The sequence below is a fragment of the Delphinapterus leucas genome, chromosome 4 (genome assembly GCF_059928025.1).
Source record: "Delphinapterus leucas isolate spDelLeu-1000000601 "Yukka" chromosome 4, BTC_Dleu_Yukka2, whole genome shotgun sequence".
In the NCBI taxonomy this organism is placed as follows: Eukaryota; Metazoa; Chordata; class Mammalia; order Artiodactyla; family Monodontidae; genus Delphinapterus; species Delphinapterus leucas.
In genome coordinates this window covers 67,339,833-67,359,566 of record NC_143132.1, presented here as the reverse complement: position 1 = coordinate 67,359,566, position 19,734 = coordinate 67,339,833, and the positions used below count along the sequence as shown (strand labels likewise).

General features: G+C 37.4%; 1 protein-coding gene across 2 annotated transcripts in view; it reads left to right on the top strand.

Annotated features, from left to right (window-relative positions):
- POLQ (DNA polymerase theta) overlaps window positions 1-19,734 on the top strand; it is a 175,222-nt gene that overhangs the window by 24,386 nt on the left and 131,102 nt on the right. For both annotated transcript variants that reach the window (XM_022564544.3, XM_089909957.1), the window contains exons 10-12: window positions 1,752-1,894; window positions 3,575-3,779; window positions 4,105-4,247. In XM_022564544.3, the coding sequence (XP_022420252.2) occupies window positions 1,752-1,894; window positions 3,575-3,779; window positions 4,105-4,247 (491 nt within the window). The remainder of the gene's footprint in view (window positions 1-1,751; window positions 1,895-3,574; window positions 3,780-4,104; window positions 4,248-19,734) is intronic.

Sequence of the window (19,734 nt, the reverse complement as noted above, 5' to 3'; positions counted from 1 at the left end):
CACGTTAGCTCAGTAGTTGTGGCATGCGGGCTCTAGAGCACAGGTTCAGTAGTTGTGGAGCACGGGCTTAGTTGCTCCGTGGCATGTGGGATCTTCCCAGACCAGGGATGGAACCTGTGTCCCCTGCATTGGCAGGCAGATTCTTATCCACTGTGCCACCAGGGAAGTCCTGTATATGTATTTAATTAATAAGCGCTTTCACATATTTTTGTTCACTTGATTGTTTCAATAGCCTAAAGCATTTAAATTAGTGAGTGTTATAATGTGATTTCTAGGTATCTGTTAATATTTTTGATTTTATATTATCATCATGTATAACTGATATTGAACTCAGGTTTGGCTACTCATTACACGATAGGCCAGTAAGTCAAGTGACAAGGTGTTGAGTCAAGGAAAGTGACTTTATTCGAAAAAGCCAGCTAACTGAGAAGGAGAAGATGGTGGACTAGCGTCCTTAAAAACGATCTTAACATCTTGGTGCAGGCAAAGGGCTTTTAAAGGCAGTGTGAGGGAGGGTGCTTCCGGATGCATGAGCAGCTTTTGCACAATTCTTGGATTGGTTGGCATCAAGGTGAAGTTTCAAGCATCACCAGTTTTCTGGGTTCAGCTGGTCTGGGGTCTACATGCTTGCAGTCAGCAGTTTTCATCTGGGGGTCTGCTTCCTATAGAACAACTTAGGAACGTGTGTTAGACCTTTTATCTATATCTTTCAGGGAACTGAGAGTTCGGTGACTCTGCTTTGTGGCTGGTTTATAGTCTAAATTGTTACCAGTTTCCTGGCCCAACAGCTATTCTTTGTTTCTACACCTTCCCATTTCCTAATCATTAACTCTTGAGCTAGCCTTTTGAGACTGAGGGGAGGCCTGGGAGCTTTTTACTTCAAAGGACAGGGACAAAGGGACTGGTATGCAGTTTCATAACCAGTAATAATTTGCATCTGCATTTTCCTTTATAGTTTTCAAAATATCTATTACTATTATATACTTAATTATTCAATAACAATAGTTAATCCTGTAGGGAAGGAAAAAACTTTTCCTCTACCCTCTTAGGTTCTATGCCTAGTGCCTGCAAATGAAACTGACAAATTACAGATTAACAGGAAAAAAGCCATACATATTTGACTTGATGTTAATATTTAATTTTTTACATACACAGAGTCCCTAATAGAAAAGTAAAAATCTAAAGAAGCAGTTAGATGCTGGGGGCTTATATACCCTTTTAACAAAGGTTGATGAATTGTAGAGAAGTGACAAGACAAAGGAAAAGGGGTTTGGGCTTCTAGGGGGTGGTACATTGTGGGAAGGTAGATATATGCTGGAGTTTAATGCAAGTTAAGGTTTCTTTAGTGAGGTTTGTGCACACCCATCTCAATACTGACTTTTTGTCTCCAGTGATAAGAATTGTCCTCCTGCTGTAAGAGACAGGAAGGGGAACACCTTCACAGAGAAATTTATGTCCTGCTTCTAAGCAAATAAGGAGAAAGCAAAGAGCTCTTTCTATGTTTGCTGCTTCCCAATTGGCTTCAGGTCAAAATAATCCTTATGCTAAAGTGGCATATTTTGGTGTAGCATATTCTGATCCCCTTCAATCCAAAATTCAGAAAATAAAAACATTAGTGATAATTATATGACTATAACAACCACTATCTCTTGTCTCCTTTTAAACAAGTAAGCCAGTTTAAATTCTCTTTAGCAGGTATTTTATGTAAACGTGTTGGGATTCTGCAACTGTATAGTTTTTTTTGATTATAGGTGAGAGTATCTTAATTTGTAAAAACTCTGAGAAATCAAAAGGTATCGCTCTACTTCAGGGATCTCTAAAACCTGTTCGCAGCTGTTTGCAAAGACAAGAAGGAGAAGAAGTAACTTCGAGCATGATAAGAGCTATTCTAGAGGTAAGAGAGAGTTCACTAAATTACCATTTGCTTTTTCGTTCCTGTAGTACAATGATAGAACTTTAGTATGTGAAAAATCTTAGTTTTGTGTTTCTTTATGAGATTATTTATAGCCTTCCCAAGTCTGAACCTCTTCTACTTTATATAGTTATTTCCTGGAGTTTAATACAGCTAGTGCCATATGAATCTACTTCAAAACAGTGTATTAAATCACAAATGCCAGATGGTTATTTTTTAGATGTTCTTTATTATTTTCTGAATTAAAAAAAATGATGACAGGGCTTCCCTGGTGGCGCAGTGGTTGAGAGTCCACCTGCCAATGCAGGGGACACGGGTTCGTGCCCCGGTCCGGGAAGATCCACATTCTGTGGAGCGGCTAGGCCCGTGAGCCATGGCCGCTGAGCCTGCGCGTTCACAGCCTGTGCTCCGCAACGGGAGGGGCCACAACAGTGAGAGGCCCGCGTACTGCAAAAAAAAAAAAAAAAAAAAAAAAAAGATGACAAAAATGGACCTTAGTTCCTCCATCCAGATAATACCTGTTGACATTAAAATTAAATTACAAATACACAATTAGAAGTTGCAAACTTCTACAGACGGAAGTATCTAAAGTGAAAAATAAAACCTTTTGCTCAGAGTCCTCAAAGGTAACCCCTTTTAACTGTTTCATGTATTCATCCAAAAAAGTTTCTATTCCTATACCAGCATGCCTTGCTGTTGGTTTCATTGCTGGTGCTGGAGGACTGGTATTGTACTCATTCTCGTTTTTTCCCCTTTAGCTCTGTTTGAAAAAAAAAAGAAAGTAATTGATAGCATAGGGTAGGTAAGACTGTAGAAAGTAGGCACTCATACAGTGCTGAAACTCTTTTGGAGAGCAACGTGGCCATACCTACTAAGAATTTTTAAAAAAATGCACAAAGACATTTATCCAGCAGATTCACATCTAGGAATTTTACCTAGGGATGTATTTGTGACATTTCATCAAATTAAAGATACAAGAATGTTTATTATAGCTCTATTGGTAATAAGAAGAAACTGGAAACAACTAAAATACTATTAAAACTAAACAAATCTTGGTAAAACTATGCTTTGCTGTCATTAAAAAGAATGAAATAGCTCTGTTTAGACTGATTTGGTATGTTTCCAGTATACTTTAAATGACAGAAGACAAGGGGCAGATTAGTATATGTAATAGAATAGTTTGAGGAAAATGATATCTATAAGATGCCACTTTCATCTTTTTCTACACTGATTCTCACCCCTCTTCTAGGTGGGGAGTATTCAATGCTTGCATTCATATATGCCCACATATTTAAAAAAGGAAGGATGAGTAGAATTGATTTGGTTCATGGCCATGAACCATCAACACCTCCTTTATATTATATATGTTATATACTTATATATGTATATTATTTAATTATGTTAATTCCCACATTTCAGATAGATAATGATTCATTTATTTTCATTTATGAGAACATGCTATATCTACTTTTAAGGAAAACTTTTCATGTTGTCAGTAGGTGTTATCTACCTTTGTAATGAATGATGGTGGAAGAGTTAATAAAGAGTCTCTACATTAAGATGCTGATAATATTTTAAGAGAACAAAGTTATTTCTTTTATATTTTGAGGACCTATGTGTCTTATTAAAAAGTTACAGAATATTTCAAACCTCTTGTCTCAGATAATAGTTGGTGGCGTGGCGAGTACATCACAGGACATACAAACTTACGCTTCTTGCACATTTTTGGCTGCAAGTATGAAAGAAGGGAAGCAGGGAATTCAGAAAAATAAAGATTCTGTTCAACTTGGAGCAATTGAGGCCTGTGTAATGTGGCTACTAGAAAATGAATTCATCCAGATTACTGAAGCTAGTGATGGAACAGAAGGTAAATTATTCTTAATTGCAACTTACTCACTTTTTCACCTTTAGTGATTTAGAGTATCTAAGACTGCTTAGTAAAAGGAAATTGACTTTTTCAGCAGTATAAAAGGAAACTGACTTTTCAACTCATTTTTAGTAAATCAGTGCTGTGTTCAGCAACATCAGACACTTAGCATAGAGCCTGCTAATAAATATCCATGCATTGGATTCTGTTTGTAAAATTTATCAGAGCCTTAAAATGTTAATTATAGAATGCCAAAAGACAGCATTTGTTTTATTTTATTTATAACATTTGGTCCTTTATTTCTCCACCTCCAATCCCAAATCAGGAAGTGTGTATCATCCAACACATCTTGGTTCGGCAACTCTTTCTTCTTCACTTTCTCCAGTTGATACTTTAGATATTTTTGCTGACCTCCAAAGAGCAATGAAGGGCTTTGTTTTAGAAAATGATCTGCATATTGTTTATCTGGTAAGTTCTGCTTTCTTCATTATTATATTTGTGAAAATGGGGAGAAAATACCTATAAGAATCCTGAGCATCAAAGATACCCTAAGGGAATATCTTGTCTGCTTCCCTTGACTAGGGTAGTACTGGTGGGAATAGAGAAGAAGTAAGAAGAATTGTTGTAAAGGAATAAGCTAAATGTTCTAGTGACCTTTTCAATCTACTTGCCTACTTGTCTTTTTTCTCCAACTTTCTTTCAAAAAGTATTTGAGGTGACTTATTAAAAAATGTGTATTATATAGTATGTAAGAACACAGCAAAGGACAATGAGATATCTGGAAATTAAAGATAAGATCATAATGTAAAACTCAAGCAAATGTTGGTACATAAACAAGAACACCATTAAGTCATGTACAGTTGTTGTGCCCAACATTGGTTCTGGGCTGTCCAGCAGCTGTAGCAAAGAGGGAAGCTTTGTTAGTCTCAATATTCATAAGATAAAAAACAAAAAAATTTAGGAGAAGCATTGCATTTTATTGCCTAAGAGAAATGTCTTATAAAGATACTATGGGACTTAGATTCTTGATAAAATATTTATAGTAAATGCAATTAGGAATTTTAAAAGTTTGTCTACATTAGGTAATCTTTTATAAATGTTATTTCTTATAACAAATATTTTTGATAAGAATTGAGTAAAATAAAGTTTGAGATCATATTCTCTGGGAAGAACCTGACCGGAAATAAATACTTAATTTTGCAATTAAGAGCAGATGTAGGGACTGGTGTAAGCAAGATGGTGGTATAGGAGATCCCTGGCTCTAGTCCTCATCAAAAATACAGATTAGCAACTATTCACAGTCAAGAATGCCTTTCTGAAAATCCCAGAACCTGGTGGTGAGGTAAAAACACTCTCTTAGAGCACAAAAACTGAGAGAGGCCACATTAGAACACTAAGAACAGTGGTTTCACTTTGACTCTGTTGCCCCTCCTTCAAGCAAGCACAGTGCCACACTGAGGCATCCAGTTTCTCTAGTGGGGTGAAGAGAGTCAAGGTGGTCATCCAGTTTCCTCAGCATTCTGGAGTATTCCCTGGGAAGGTCACTTCTGTCTCGCCTCATGGAGAACCATGGGAAAATTGGCAAGGCTAGACCACCAAGGGTCAGCTAGTAACAAAAAAGTGGGCGGGGCTCACAGTGACCAGTGTGTGGATCATGGCAGTGGCTCTGCATCTCTCCTGGCCACCTCACCCAATCAGAGAGGCCAGTAAGCGATTCCACTCACTGTGGTATCAGAATGATGTCCCCATCTGGCCAGGAAGCAGGGTGAGCAGTTCTGCCCAGCTGGCATCCCTGGCTAGTGGCCTGTGCATAATCCTCAATGTATATTTATACATTTTTATTTTTTATAATTTTGGGAGAATTTGTGGAGGGAAAAAGTAGTAACAGAGCCAGATTAAGAATGTGATTTATGAGCTCTTAATAAAGGTCATAATAAAAACCTTTTAATTTAAAAAAAAAAAAAAGAGAGCCAAGCCAGCAGCCCCACCAGACGGCAGAGCTTGCTTGCAGTCTTGCCTGACCAGGGACCCTGACTGTGGAACATAGCCTGGAGTCCTGCATGAACACAGAGTTCATCCTGTGGGCACACCCAACTGTGGAGCACAGTCTCTGCCTACACCTGAACATGGAATCCAGCTAATAGCACCAACCAGCCAGGGAGTAGAGTTTGTTCCTGCCTGAACAGAGAACCCAAGCAGCAGCCCTACGCAACCTCAGAGCTCAGCCAGTGGTCATGCCTATCCATGGACCCCAGCTAGCAGTTCCACCTGACCAGGCAGCTCAGGCAGTGGTCCTGCCTGAATGCAGAGCTGAGCCAGTGGCCCCACCCAACCAGAGGCCCTGCCTGCCCTCCTATGGACTCTACCAGCTGGCCCTTTCTAGAATCCCAAGCTAGCCTGACTAGTGAAGGTCTTTCTCTGCCAAAGCAAATGTGAGGATTGGAAGAGGAGACTGCTTCCTCAAATGCACAGACAACAACACCAGTATGCAAGAATAATGAAGAATCAGGGAAACATGACACCACCAAAGAAACTAATAAAGCTCCAATAACCAAACTTAAAGAAATAGAGATCTATGAACTGACTGACCAAGAATTCAGACTAATCCTTTTAATGAAGTTCAGTTACTACAAGAAAACACAGATAGGCAACAGAACAAAATAAAGAAAACAATACATGAACATAATGAGAAGTTCAACAAAGAAACAGAAACCATTTTTAAAAAGCCCCCCAAGCCCCCTAAAACCCAGAAATCCCAGAGCTGAAGAATACAATGAGTGATCTGTAAAATTCACTAGAGAGCTTCAAAAGCAGACTTGATCAAGCAGAAGAAGGAATCAGTGAACTCAAAGATAGGTCATTTGAAATTATGCATCCAGAGGAGGGGGGGTGGGGGTTGGGGGGATGGAAAGAATGAAGAGTGAAAAAACCCTGCAAGACTTATGGGATGCCGTCATATACATTATTGAAGTCCAAGATGGAGAAGAGAGAGAGAAAATGGCAGAAAGTCTATTTAAAGAAATAATGGCTAAAAACATGCCAAATATGGCAAGAGATATGGACATGAAGCTAAAAGGACCCCAAACAGGTACAACCCCAAAATGACTTCATCTAGACACAACAAACTGTCAAAAATCCAAGAATCCGAATTTTGAAAGCAACAAGAGAAAAGACTCTTGTCACGTACAAGGAAACCTCAAAAGGCCATTAGTGGATTTCTTAGCAAAAACTTTCCAGAGAGAATGGTATGATATTTTCAAAATATTTAAAGAAGAAAACTGCCAACTAAGAATGCTATACCAAGTAGTTCTGTCCTTCAGAAATGAAGGTAAGATAAAGACTTTCCCAAACAAACAAAAGGTGAGGAAATTCATCACCACTGGACGTGCATTATAATAAATGTTAAAAGGAGTTCTTCAAGCTGAAATGAAAGGATGCTAATTAACAGTGTAAAAACATATGAATGTATAAAACTCACTGGTAAAGGTAAATTTATAATCAGATTCAGAATTCTGAATGTAATGGTGGTATGTAAATCACTTTTATACAAAAGTTAAAGACAAACATTGAAAATAACTATAATTACAATAATTTGTTAATAGATACATAAGATAAAATGTAAATTGTAATATTAAAGGCATAAAATATGAGGGGATGGAGAAGTAAAAGCATAGAGTTTTTGTATAGCATCGAAGTTAAGTTGTTATTAGCTTAAAATAGGTTTTTATAACTATGTATACAATGGAATATCATTCAGCCATAAAAAAGAAGGAAACCTTGCCATTTGTGACAACATGGATTAATGTGGAGGGTGTTGTGCTAAGTGTAATAAGCCAGACAGAGAAAGAAAACTTTTGTATGGTCTCGCTAATGTAGAATCGGAAAAGTTGAACTCAGAAACAAAGGCGAATGGTGGTTGCCAGCGGCTGGGGTATGGGGGACATGGGGAGGTGTTGGTCAAAGGGTATAAACTTCAGTTAAAGGCATACCTCCTCGTTTTATTGCACTTTGCTCTGCTTCATTGTGCTTTGTAGATACTGCATCTGTTTTTTAGAAATTGAAGTTTTGTAGTAACCCCACATTAAACAAGTCTTTTGGTGCCATTTTTCTAACATCATTATTTTTATTTTTTATAACTAAAATTTTTATTTTTATTTATTTTTGGCTGTGCCTTGCGGCTTGAGGGATCTTACCTTGCGGCTTGTGGGATCTTAGTTCCCCCACCAGGGAGCGAACCCCGGCCCTCAGCAGTGAGAGCATGGAGTCCCAAATACTGGACCGCCAGGGAATTCCCTAACAGCATTATTTTTAAGATTAAGATGTGTGCATGGTTTTTTTAGACATAATACTATTGCATACTTAAGAGACTACTTTTATATGCGCTGTTAAACCAAAACATAACTTTTATATGCACTGGGAAACCAAAAAACTTGTGTGGCTCACTTTATTGTGATAATTGCTTTATTGTGATGTTTTTTTTGTTGTTTTGTTTTGTTTTTTTACATCTTTATTGAAGTATAATTGCTTTACAATGGTGTGTTAGTTTCTGCTTTATAACAAAGTGAATCAGTTATACATATACATATGTTCCCAAATCTCTTCCCTCTTGTGTCTCCCTCCCTTCCACCCTCCCTATCCCACCCCTCTAGGTAGTCACAAAGCACTGAGTTGATCTCCCTGTGCTATGCGGCCGCTTCCCACTGGCTATCTATTTTACGTTTGGTAGTGTATATATGTCCATGCCACTCTCTCACTTTGTCACAGCTTGCCCTTCCCTCTCCCCATATCCTCAAGTCCATTCTCTAGTAGGTCTGTGTCTTTATTCCTGTCTTACCCCTTGGTTCTTCATGACATTTTTTTTTCTTAGATTCCATATATATGTGTTAGCATATGGTATTTGTCTTTCTCTTACTGATTTACTTCACTGTGTATGACAGACTCTAGGTCCATCCGCCTCACTACAAATAACTCAATTACATTTCCTTTTATAGCTGAGTAATATTCCATTGTATATATGTGCCACATCTTCTTTATCCATTCATCTGATGATGGACACTTAGGTTGTTTCCATCTCCTGGCTATTGTAAATAGGGCTGCAATGAACATTTTGGTACATGACTCTTTTTGAATTATGGTTCTTCTCAGGGTATATGCCCAGTAGTGGGATTGCTGGGTCATATGGTAGTTCTATTTGTAGTTTTTTAAGGAACCTCCATACTGTTCTCCATAGCGGCTGTACCAATTCACATTCCCACCAGCACTGCAAGAGTGTTCCCTTTTCTCCACACCCTCTCCAGCATTTATTGTTTGTAGATTTTTTCATGATGGCCATTCTGACCGGTGTGAGATGATATCTCATTGTAGTTTTGATTTGCATTTCTCTAATGATTAATGATGTTGAGCATTCTTTCATGTGTTTGTTGGCAGTCTGTATATCTTCTTTGGAGAAATGTCTATTTAGGTCTTCTGCCCATTTTTGGATTGGGCTATTTGTTTTTTGGTTATTGAGCTGCATGAGCTGCTTGTAAATTTTGGAGATTAATCCTTTGTCAGTTGCTTCATTTGCAAATATTTTCTTCCATTCTGAGGGTTGTCTTTTGGTGTTGTTTATGGTTTCCTTTGCTGTGCTAAAGCTTTTAATTTTCATTAGGTCCCATTTGTTTATTTTTGTTTTTATTTCCATTTCTCTAGGAGGTGGGTCAAAAAGGATCTTGCTGTGATTTATGTCATAGAGTGTTCTGCCTATGTTTTCCTCTAAGAGTTTGATAGTTTCTGGCCTTACATTTAGATCTTTAATCCATTTTGAGCTTATTTTTGTGTATGGTATTAGGGAAAGTTCTAATCTCATACATGTACATGTAGCTGTCAAGTTTTCCCAGCACCACTTATTGAAGAGGCTGTCCTTTCTCCACTGTACATTCCTGCCTCCTTTATCAAAGATAAGGTGACCATATGTGCGTGGGTTTATCTCTGGGCTTTCTGTCCTGTTCCATTGATCTATCTTTCTGTTTTTGTGCCAGTACCATACTGTCTTGATTACTGTAGCTTTGTAGTATAGTCTGAAGTCAGAGAGTGTGGTTCCTCCAGCTCCGTTGTTCTTTCTCAATATTGCTTAGGCTATTCGGGGTCTTTTGTGTTTCCATACAAATTGTGAATTTTTTTGTTCTAGTTCTGTGAAAAATGCCAGTGGTAGTTTGATAGGGATTGCATTGAATCTGTAGATTGCTTTGGGTAGTAGAGTCATTTCCAAATGTTGATTCTTCCAATCCAAGAACATGGTATCTCTCTCCATCTATTTGTATCATCTTTAATTTCTTTCATCAGTGTCTTATAATTTTCTGCATACAGGTCTTTTGTCTCCTTAGGTAGGTTTATTCCTAGATATTTTATTCTTTTTGTTGCAATGGTAAATGGGAGTGTTTTCTTGATTTCACTTTCAGATTTTTCATCATTAGTGTATAGGAATGCAAGAAATTTCTGTGCATTAATTTTGTATCCTGCTACTTTACCAAATTCATTGATTAGCTCTAGTAGTTTTCTGGTAGCATCTTTAGGATTCTCTAAGTATAGTATCATGTCATCTGCAAACAGTGACAGCTTTACTTCTTCTTTTCCGATTTGGATTCCTTTTCTTCTTTGATTGCTGTGGCTAAAACTTCCAAAACTATGTTGAATAAGAGTGGTGAGAGTGGGTAACCTTGTCTTGTTCCTGATCTTAGTGGAAATGCTTTCAGTTTTTCACCATTGAGGATGATGTTGGCTGTGGGTTTGTCATATATGGCCTTTATTATGTTGAGGAAAGTTCCCTCTATGCCTACTTTCTGGAGGGTTTTTATGATAAATGGGTGTTGAATTTTGTCAAAAGCTTCTGCATCTATTGAGATGACCACATGGTTTTTCTCCTTCAATTTGTTAATATGGTGTATCACATTGATTGATTTGCGTATATTGAAGAATCCTTGCATTCCTGGAATAAACCCCACTTGATCCATACATGGTGTATGATCCTTTTAATGTGCTGTTGGATTCTGTTTGCTAGTATTTTGTTGAGGATTTTTGCATCTATGTTCATCAGTGATATTGGCCTGTAGTTTTCTTCCTTTGTGACATCCTTGTCTGGTTTTGGTATGAGGGTGATGGTGGCCTCGTAGAATGAGTTTGGGTGTGTTCCTCCCTCTTCTATATTTTGGAAGAGTTTGAGAAGGATAGGTGTTAGCTCTTCTCTAAATGTTTGATAGAATTCACCTGTGAAGCCATCTGGTCCTGGGATTTTGTTTGTTGGAAGATTTTTAATCACAGTTTCAATTTCAGTGCTTGTGATTGGTCTGTTCATATTTTCTGTTTCTTCCTGATTCATTCTTGGCAGGTTGTCCATTTCTAAGAATTTGTCCATTTCTTCCAGGTTGTCCATTTTATTGGCATATAGTTGCTTGTAGTAATCTCTCATTCTGCAGTGTCAGTTGTTACTTCTCCTTTTTCATTTTTAATTCTATTGATTTGAGTCTTCTCCCTTTTTTTCTTGATGAGTCTGGCTAATGGTTTATCAATTTTGTTTATCTTCTCAAAGAGCCAGCTTTTAGTTTTGTTGATCTTTGCTATCGTTTCCTTCATTTCTTTTTCATTTATTTCTGATCTGATCTTTATGATTTCTTTCCTTCTGCTAACTTTGGGGTTTTTTGGTTCTTCTTTCTCTAATTGCCTTAGGTGCAAGGTTAGGTTGTTTATTTGAGATGTTTCCTGTTTCTTAAGGTAGGATTGTATTGCTATAAACTTCCCTCTTAGAACTGCTTTTGCTGCATCCCATAGGGTTTGGGTTGTCGTGTCTCCACTGTCATTTGTTTCCAGGTATTTTTTGATTTCCTCTTTGATTTCTTCAGTGATCACTTCGTTATTAAGTAGTGTATTGTTTAGCCTCCATGTGTTTGTATTTTTTACAGATCTTTTTCTGTAATTGATATCTAATCTCATAGCATTGTGGTCAGAAAAGATACTTGATACAATTTCAATTTTCTTAAATTTACCAAGGCTTGATTTGTGACCCAAGATATGATCTATCCTGGAGAATGTTCCATGAGCACTTGAGAAAAATGTGTATTCTGTTGTTTTTGGATGGAATGTCCTATAAATATCAATTAAGTCCATCTTGTTTAATGTATCATTTAAAGCTTGTGTTTCCTTATTTATTTTCATTTTGGATGATCTGTCCATTGGTGAAAGTGGGGTGTTAAAATCCCCTACTATGAATGTGTTACTGTGGATTTCCCCTTTTATGGATGCTACTATTTGCCTTATGTATTGAGGTGCTCCTATGTTGGGTGCATAAATATTTACAATTGTTATATCTTCTTCTTGGATCGATCCCTTGATCATTATGTAGTGTCCTACTTTGTCTCTTCTAATACTTGTTATTTTAAAGTCTATTTTGTCTGATATGAGAATTGCTACTCCAGCTTTGTTTTGGTTTCAATTTGCATGGAATATCTTTTTCCATCTCCTCACTTTGAGTCTGTATGTGTCTCTAGGTCTGAAGTGGGTCTCTTGTAGACAGCATACATATGGGTCTTGTTTTTCTATCCTTTCAGTGAGTCTGTGTCTTTTGGTGGGAGCATTTAATCCATTTACATTTAAGGTAATTATCGATATGTATGTTCCTATGCCCATTTTCTTAATTGTTTTGGGTTTGTTATTGTAGGTCTTTTCCTTCTCTTGTGTTTCTTGCCTAGAGAAGATCCTTTAGCATTTGTTGTAAAGCTGGTTTGGTGGTTCTGAACTCTCTCAGCTTTTGCTTGTCTGTAAAGGTTTTAATTTCTCCATCAAATCTGAATGAGATCCTTGCTGGGTAGAGTAATCTTAATTGTAGGTTTTTCTCCTTCATCACTTTAAATATGTCCTGCCAGTCCCTTCTGGCTTGCAGAGTTTCTGCTGAAAGATCAGCTCTTAACCTTATGGGATTCCCTTGTGTGTTATTTGTTGTTTTTTCCTTGCTGCTTTTAATATGTTTTCTTTGTATTTAATTTTTGATAGTTTGATTAATATGTGTCTTGGCGTGTTTCTCCTTGGATTTATCCTGTATGGGACTCTCTGTGCTTCCTGGAGTTGATAAACTATTTCCTTTCCCATACTAGGGAAGTTTTCTATATAATCTCTTCAAATGTTTTCTCAGTTCCTTTCTTTTTCTCTTCTTCTTCTGGAACCCCTATAATTCGAATGTTGGTGCGTTTAATGTTGTCCCAGAGGTCTCTGAGACTGTCCTTAGTTCTTTTCATTCTTTTTTCTTTATTCTGCTCTGCAGTAGTTATTTCCATTATTTTATCTTCCAGGTCACTTATCCGTTCTTCTGCCTCAGTTATTCTGCTATTGATCCCTTCTAGAGTATTTTCAATTTCATTTATTGTGTTGTTCATCGTTGGTTGTTTCATCTTTAGTTCTTCTAGGTCCTCGTTAAATGTTTCTTGCATTTTCTCTATTCTATTTCCAAGATTTTGGATCATCTTTACTATCATTCTGAATTCTTTTTCAGGTAGACTGCCTATTTCCTCTTCATTTGTTAGGTGTGGTGGGGTTTTATCTTGCTCCTTCATCTGCTGTGTGTTTTTCTGTCTTCTAATTTTGCTTATCTTACTGTGTTTGGGGTCTCCTTTTTGCAGGCTGCAGGTTCGTAGTTCCTGTTGTTTTTGATGTCTTTCCCCAGTGGCTAAAGTTGTTTTAGTGGGTTGTGTAGGCTTCCTGGTGGAGGGGACTAGTGCCTGTGTTCTGGTGGATGAGGCTGGATCTTGTCTTTCTGGTGGGCAGGTCCACGTCTGGTGGTGTGTTTTGGGGTGTCTGTGGACTTATTATGATTTTAGGCAGCCTCTCTGCTAATGGGTGGGGTTGTGTTCCTGTCTTGCTAGTTGTTTGGCATAGGGTCTCCAGCACTGTACCTTGCTGGTCGTTGAGTGAAACTGGGTGTTGGTGTTGAGATGGAGAGCTCTGGGAGATTTTCGCCATTTGATATTATGTGGAGCTGGGAGGTGTCTTGTGGACCAGTGACCTGAACTTGGCTCTGCCACCTCAGAGGCACAGCACTGACTCCTGGATGCAGCACCAAGAGCCTTTCATCCACACAGCTCAGAATAAAAGGGAGAAAAAGTAGAAAGAAATAAAGTGGATAAAATAAAATAAACTAAGATTAAATAAAATAACGTTATTAAAATAAAAAATAATTAATGAAGAAAAAAAATTTTTTTAAGTAAAAAAACAAAAAAAGTGGACAGATAGACCCCTAGGAGAAATGGTGAAAGCAAAGCTATACAGACAAAATCTCACACAGAAGCATACACATACACACTCACAAAAAGAGGAAAAGGGGAAAACATAATAAATATTGCTCTGAAAGTCCACCTCCTGAATTTGGGATGATTCGTTGTCTATTCAGGTATTCCACAGATGCAGGGTACATCAGGTTGATTGTAGAGATTCAATCCACTGCTCCTGAGGCTGCTGGGAGAGATTTCCCTTTCTCTTTGTTCGCACAGCTCCCGGGGTTCAGCTTTGGATTTGGCCCCGCCTATGCGTGTAGGTCGCCGGAGGGCGTCTGTTCTTTGCTCAGACAGGACAGGGTTAAAGGAGCCGCTGATTCGGGGGCTTTGGCTCACTCAGGCCGGGGGGAGGGAGGGGCACGATGCGGGGCGAGCCTGCGGTGGCAGAGGCCGTCGGGACGTGGCACCAGCTTGAGGTGCGCCATGCTTTCTCCCGGGAAGTTGTCCCTGAATCCCGGGACCCTGGCAGTGGCGGGCTGCACAGGCTCCCCAGAAGGGAGGTGTGGATAGTGACCTGCGCTCGCACACAGGCTTCTTGGTGGCGGCAGCCGCAGCCTTAGCATCTCTCATGCCCGTCTCTGGGGTCCGCGCTGCTAGCCACGGCTCGCGCCCGTCTCTGGAGCTCCTTTAAGCAGCGCTCTTAATCCCCTCTCCTTGCACACCAGGAAGCAAAGAGGGAAGAAAAAGTCTCTTGCCTCTTTGGCAGGTCCAGACTTTTCCCCAGACTCCCTCCCAGCTAGCCGTGGTGCACTAACCCCTTCAGGCTGTGTTCACACCGCCAGTCCTCTCCCAGTGCTGAAGCCCTAGCCTCAGCTCCCAGCCCCGCCCGCCCCGGCGGGTGAGCAGACAAGCCTCTCGGGCTAGTGAGTGCCAGTCGGCACCGATCCTCTGTGCGGGAATCTCTCCGCTTTGCCCTCTGCACCCCTTTTGCTGTGCTCTCCTCCGTGGCTCCGAATCTTCCCCCCTCCACCACCCACAGTCTCTGCCCCTGAAGGGGCTTCCTAGTGTGTGGAAACCTTTCCTCCTTCACAGCTCCCTCCCACTGGTGCAGGTCCCGTTCCTATTCTTTTGTCTCTGTTTATTCTTTTTTCTTTTGCCCTACCTAGGTACGTGGGGAGTTTCTTGCCTTTTGGGAGGTCTGAGGTCTTCTGCCAGCGTTCAGTAGGTGTTCTGTAGGAGTTGTTCCACGTGTAGTTGTATTTCTGATGTATCTGTTGGGAGGAAGGTGATCTCCGCGTCTTACTCTTCCGCCGTCTTCCCCCTCTTCCCTCTATTGTAATGTTTTGAACTGAACCCAGAATATCCCCAATGTATGCCTGTGTAAGATGAATAAGTTTTGGGAATTTAATGTACAGCATAGTGATTTTAGCTAATAATAGTGTATTGTATACTTGGAATTTGCTTACAGAGAGAATCTCACCACACACGTGCACACAGTGGTAACTATGTGAGGTGATAGATGTGCTAATTAACTTGATTGTGGTAATCATTTCACGGTGAATACATATGTCAAATCATTATATTGTACACCTTAAATATATACAATTTCATTTGTCAATTATGCCTCAATAAAGTTGGGAAGGGGGAAAGAGCAAATGCATGTGTTTTGATAGGCGAGAGAGTGGGGAGTAAATTTGAAATTATAAGAATTAGGAAGGCTTATCAAGAAATGTATTTCAATAAGAACACTATATAGGGGCGAGCAGAGGAGAAATTTCTGGACAGGGCCTTCCCTCCGCCCCCCCTTCCAGTGATCATGTGTACTACGTGGGTGATAATGTGTTCAAAGCTCTGTGCCTGAGAATGTGTCTAAGGAGAATCTCAAAGCTGGTCTTACCAGTTATCTGGCATGGCCTGAAAAATAAGTCTCATTTATTTTACATTGGTTATGATTATGGGCTCTAGAGTCAGACTGCCAGTTTCCTTCTATGAAAATTAGATTTAATGCAAGTTACTAAAATAATTGCTGATAAAACATGTGAGTGAGACTTCTGTAAATCTCTGAAAAAAAGTTATAATCTATATGGGAAAACAAGTAGAAGGATACTGTTCACAGAGTATTTTGCAATTTTTTTTAATGTCTAACTTCACTTGACCAAAAGAGAAACTGGATTTATGAGACAATGTATTGTGGGTATGGTTTACATAAGCAAGCCATGGTAAATTCTAATCAATAGACTTACACTCAAAAGACCTTAACCCTGTCTCAAAAAATTGCCAAGTTAATGTACATTTATTTTTTAAATAAAACATTTAAGTTTGCATGTACTATTTTGTTTTTTGAATATTTAAAACATTTATGTGATTGAAAAGTCAGAACTATATAAAAAGGAATACCCAGTGAGGTCTTGGCAGCTATATGTCAATGCTCTGCATGCCGTTTCCTCTTACCTTCATAGATAATTGTTTTCATTAGCTTCTGGTCTATGTCTTTTCTTTTTCATTGTATAAATATTAGCAAGTGCTAATAAATATTAGAAAGTGCTTAGATACAGTCTCACTTTACCTTTCTTATTCAGAGGATAGTATTCTATACACATTACTTTGTACCTCTTTTTCCCCTTTAACAATATATCTAATATATCTTGGAAATCACTCTTTGTCAATTCATGGGATTTTTATTCTTTTTATATCTGTATAACCCCATTGTGTATGTGGATAATCCATTGTTTATTCAGTCAGTTCTCTGATGGATATTTGAGTTGTTCCCAATATTTTGGTATGGCAAAAGATGCTGCAGTGAGTAACTTTGGCATATATTATTGTTTAGTTTAGTTTTGATGGAGGTGTATCTTTGCGAAAGAATCCTAGAAGTATGATTGCTGGGTCAAGTGTAAAGACATAGGTGATTTTGGTTTTGCATTGCCCTCTATAGCGTTTATATCATTTTCCAGTTTTACCAGTGCTATATGAGAGTGGTTATTTTCCCACAACCTCATAAATAAAATTATATTGTCAAGCTTTTATATTTTTGAGTGTACTTTTAATTTACACTTTTTATTATGAATAAATTTGAACATTTTTTCTATATGTTTAAGGTAGTATTTTATTTTCTATGAGTTGTCCATGTCTTTTGCACATTTTTCTATTGTATTTTTGGTCTTTTCCTTAAGTTTTAACAATTCTTTTACATATATTAGGGAGAGTAGTTCTTTGTGGTATAAATATTTTTCTCCTAGTTTTTCACTTGGCTTTTGACTTTGTTTATTGTGTGTTTTGTATAGCATTTAAAAAAATATAGTTGAATTTTGAACTTTAGAATCAGTGAGAAATGCTTTTCTTGCTCTGAGATTATAAATTCTCTCACATTTTCTTCAAGTAATTATATGATTGTAGTCCCTCTCTTTTGCGCTCTATTTCATTTAGAGTTTATTCTAATATATGGTTCTTCAATTTTATCTTTTTTCATAATGGCTATCTGTAGTCACATCTTTATTTATTAAAAAGATTTGTTTACACACAGTGACTGAAAAATTTTCTTCAGCTTTCATTTAACTTTTTTCTCCAATTTTTATGTACTAATTTGCATTTGTGTTTAGATGCATTTCTAATTTCCATTTGTTGTTGGGTATATTTCTATTTCATTTGTTGACCTGACAACAGACCAATTTTACCAATATGTACGCTACTACCTCTGTTTTAATTAAAAGCTTTTATTGTATTATCTAGTAGGGTTAGTTTCATTGCTCTCCTTTTTTAGTGTTCATAGGTATTCTTGCTTACCTCCCTTTTCATATATCGCTTAGAATTAACTTGGTATTTTCATTGGTATTGTTAAATTTATACATTAACATGGAGGAGAACTGACTGACATCCTTTTTAATTTGATTGATCTTATTCATGAAAAGCGATGTTTTTCTATTTCTTTGAGTCTACTTTGGGGCTTTCAAGAGTGTTCTGAAAATTTTCTCATAGGGAATTTGAGTTTTTTTTAAATAGCTTTGTTGCAATACAATTCACATAGTATATAATTTAAAGTGTACAAGTAAATGATTTTTAGTATGTTCACAGAGTTGTGCAGTCATCAACATCTAATTTCAGAACATTTTCATCACCTCAGAAAGAAACCCTGTACCCATTAGCAGTCACTCCCCATTTTCCTTCAACCTCCTCATCCTCCCCTACCCCTGAGCAACCACCAGTGTGATTTCTGTTTTTCTATAGACTTCCTATTCTATTCTTATTCATATAAATGGAATTATATAATATGTGGTCTTTTATGGCTGATTTCTTTCACTTAGCATAATGTTTTCAAGGTTCATCCATGTTTTATCATGTATCAGTTCTTAAGTCCTTTATATTGCAGAATAATATTTCATTGTAGAGATGTACTACATCTTTATCCATTCATCAAAATGATGGACATTTGATATGTTTTTACTTTTTGACTATTATGAGTAATGCTGCTGTTAACATTCATATTCAAGTTTTTGTGGACATATGTTTTGGATTCTCTTAGGTGTATCTCTAGAAGTAGAACTGCTGGATCATATGGTAACTCTAATTTTAACATTTTGAGGAGCTTCCAAAGTCCTAAAAAGCAGCTGCATAATTTTACATTACCATAAGCAATGTACAAGGGTTCACATTTCTCCACATCTCTCCAATGCTTGTTTTTATCTGTCTTTTTAAGTATATCCTTATGGACTTGAAGTGCTATCTCATTATAGTTTGAATTTGTATTTCCCTAATGGGTAGTGATGTTGAACACCTTTCCATCTGTTTCTTGACCACATGAATATCTTCCTTAGAAAAATATCTACTCAGATCCTTTGCCCATTTTTAAATTGGGTTATTTATCATTTTATTATTGATTTGTAAGAGTTCTTTATATATTCTGGATACAAGTCTCTTATGAGACATATGATATGGAAATATTTTCTTGCATTCTGTGGGATGTCTTTTCAAGTTTTTGATTATGTCTTTTGAAGCACAAAGATTTTTAATTTTGATGACAATTAACAATGTTAAGTCTTCCAGTTAGTGTACTTGGCTGTCTTCACATTTGTGTAGGTCTTTAATTTCTTTCAACAGTTTTTATAGTTTTCAGAGTACAAGTTTTATGTCTTTTGTTAAACTTATTCTTAAACATTTTATTGTTTTTAATGCTATTGTAAATGGAATTCCTTTATTAATTTTCTTTTCAGATTGTTTATTGAAATGTATGAACAATTTTTTAATATTTTGATCTTGTATGCTGCAGCCTATTAAACTTGTTCATTAATTTTAATAGTATTTTGGTGGATTCCTTAGGATTTTCTATATACAAGTTCATATCATTTGCAAATAGAGGTAGTTTTGCTTCTTCCTTTCCACTATAGATGAATTTTATTTCTTTTTCTTGACCTGTCTAGAATCTCCAGTTAAATACGAATAGAGATAGTGAGAGCAGACATCTTTGTCTTGTTCCTGATCTTAGAGGGAAAGTGTTCAGGCTTTCACCATCAAGTATGATGTTAGCTGTGGATTTTTTGCACATAGCCTTTATCAGTTTGAGGAATTTATCTTCTATTCCTAGATTGTTGAATTTTTTTAATCACAAAAAGGTGTTAGATTTTGTGACGTGCTTTTTCTGCATCTATTGAGATCATCATGGGATTTTTGTCCATTATTCTATTGATATTACATTATTTGATTTTCAGATATGATATTAATCT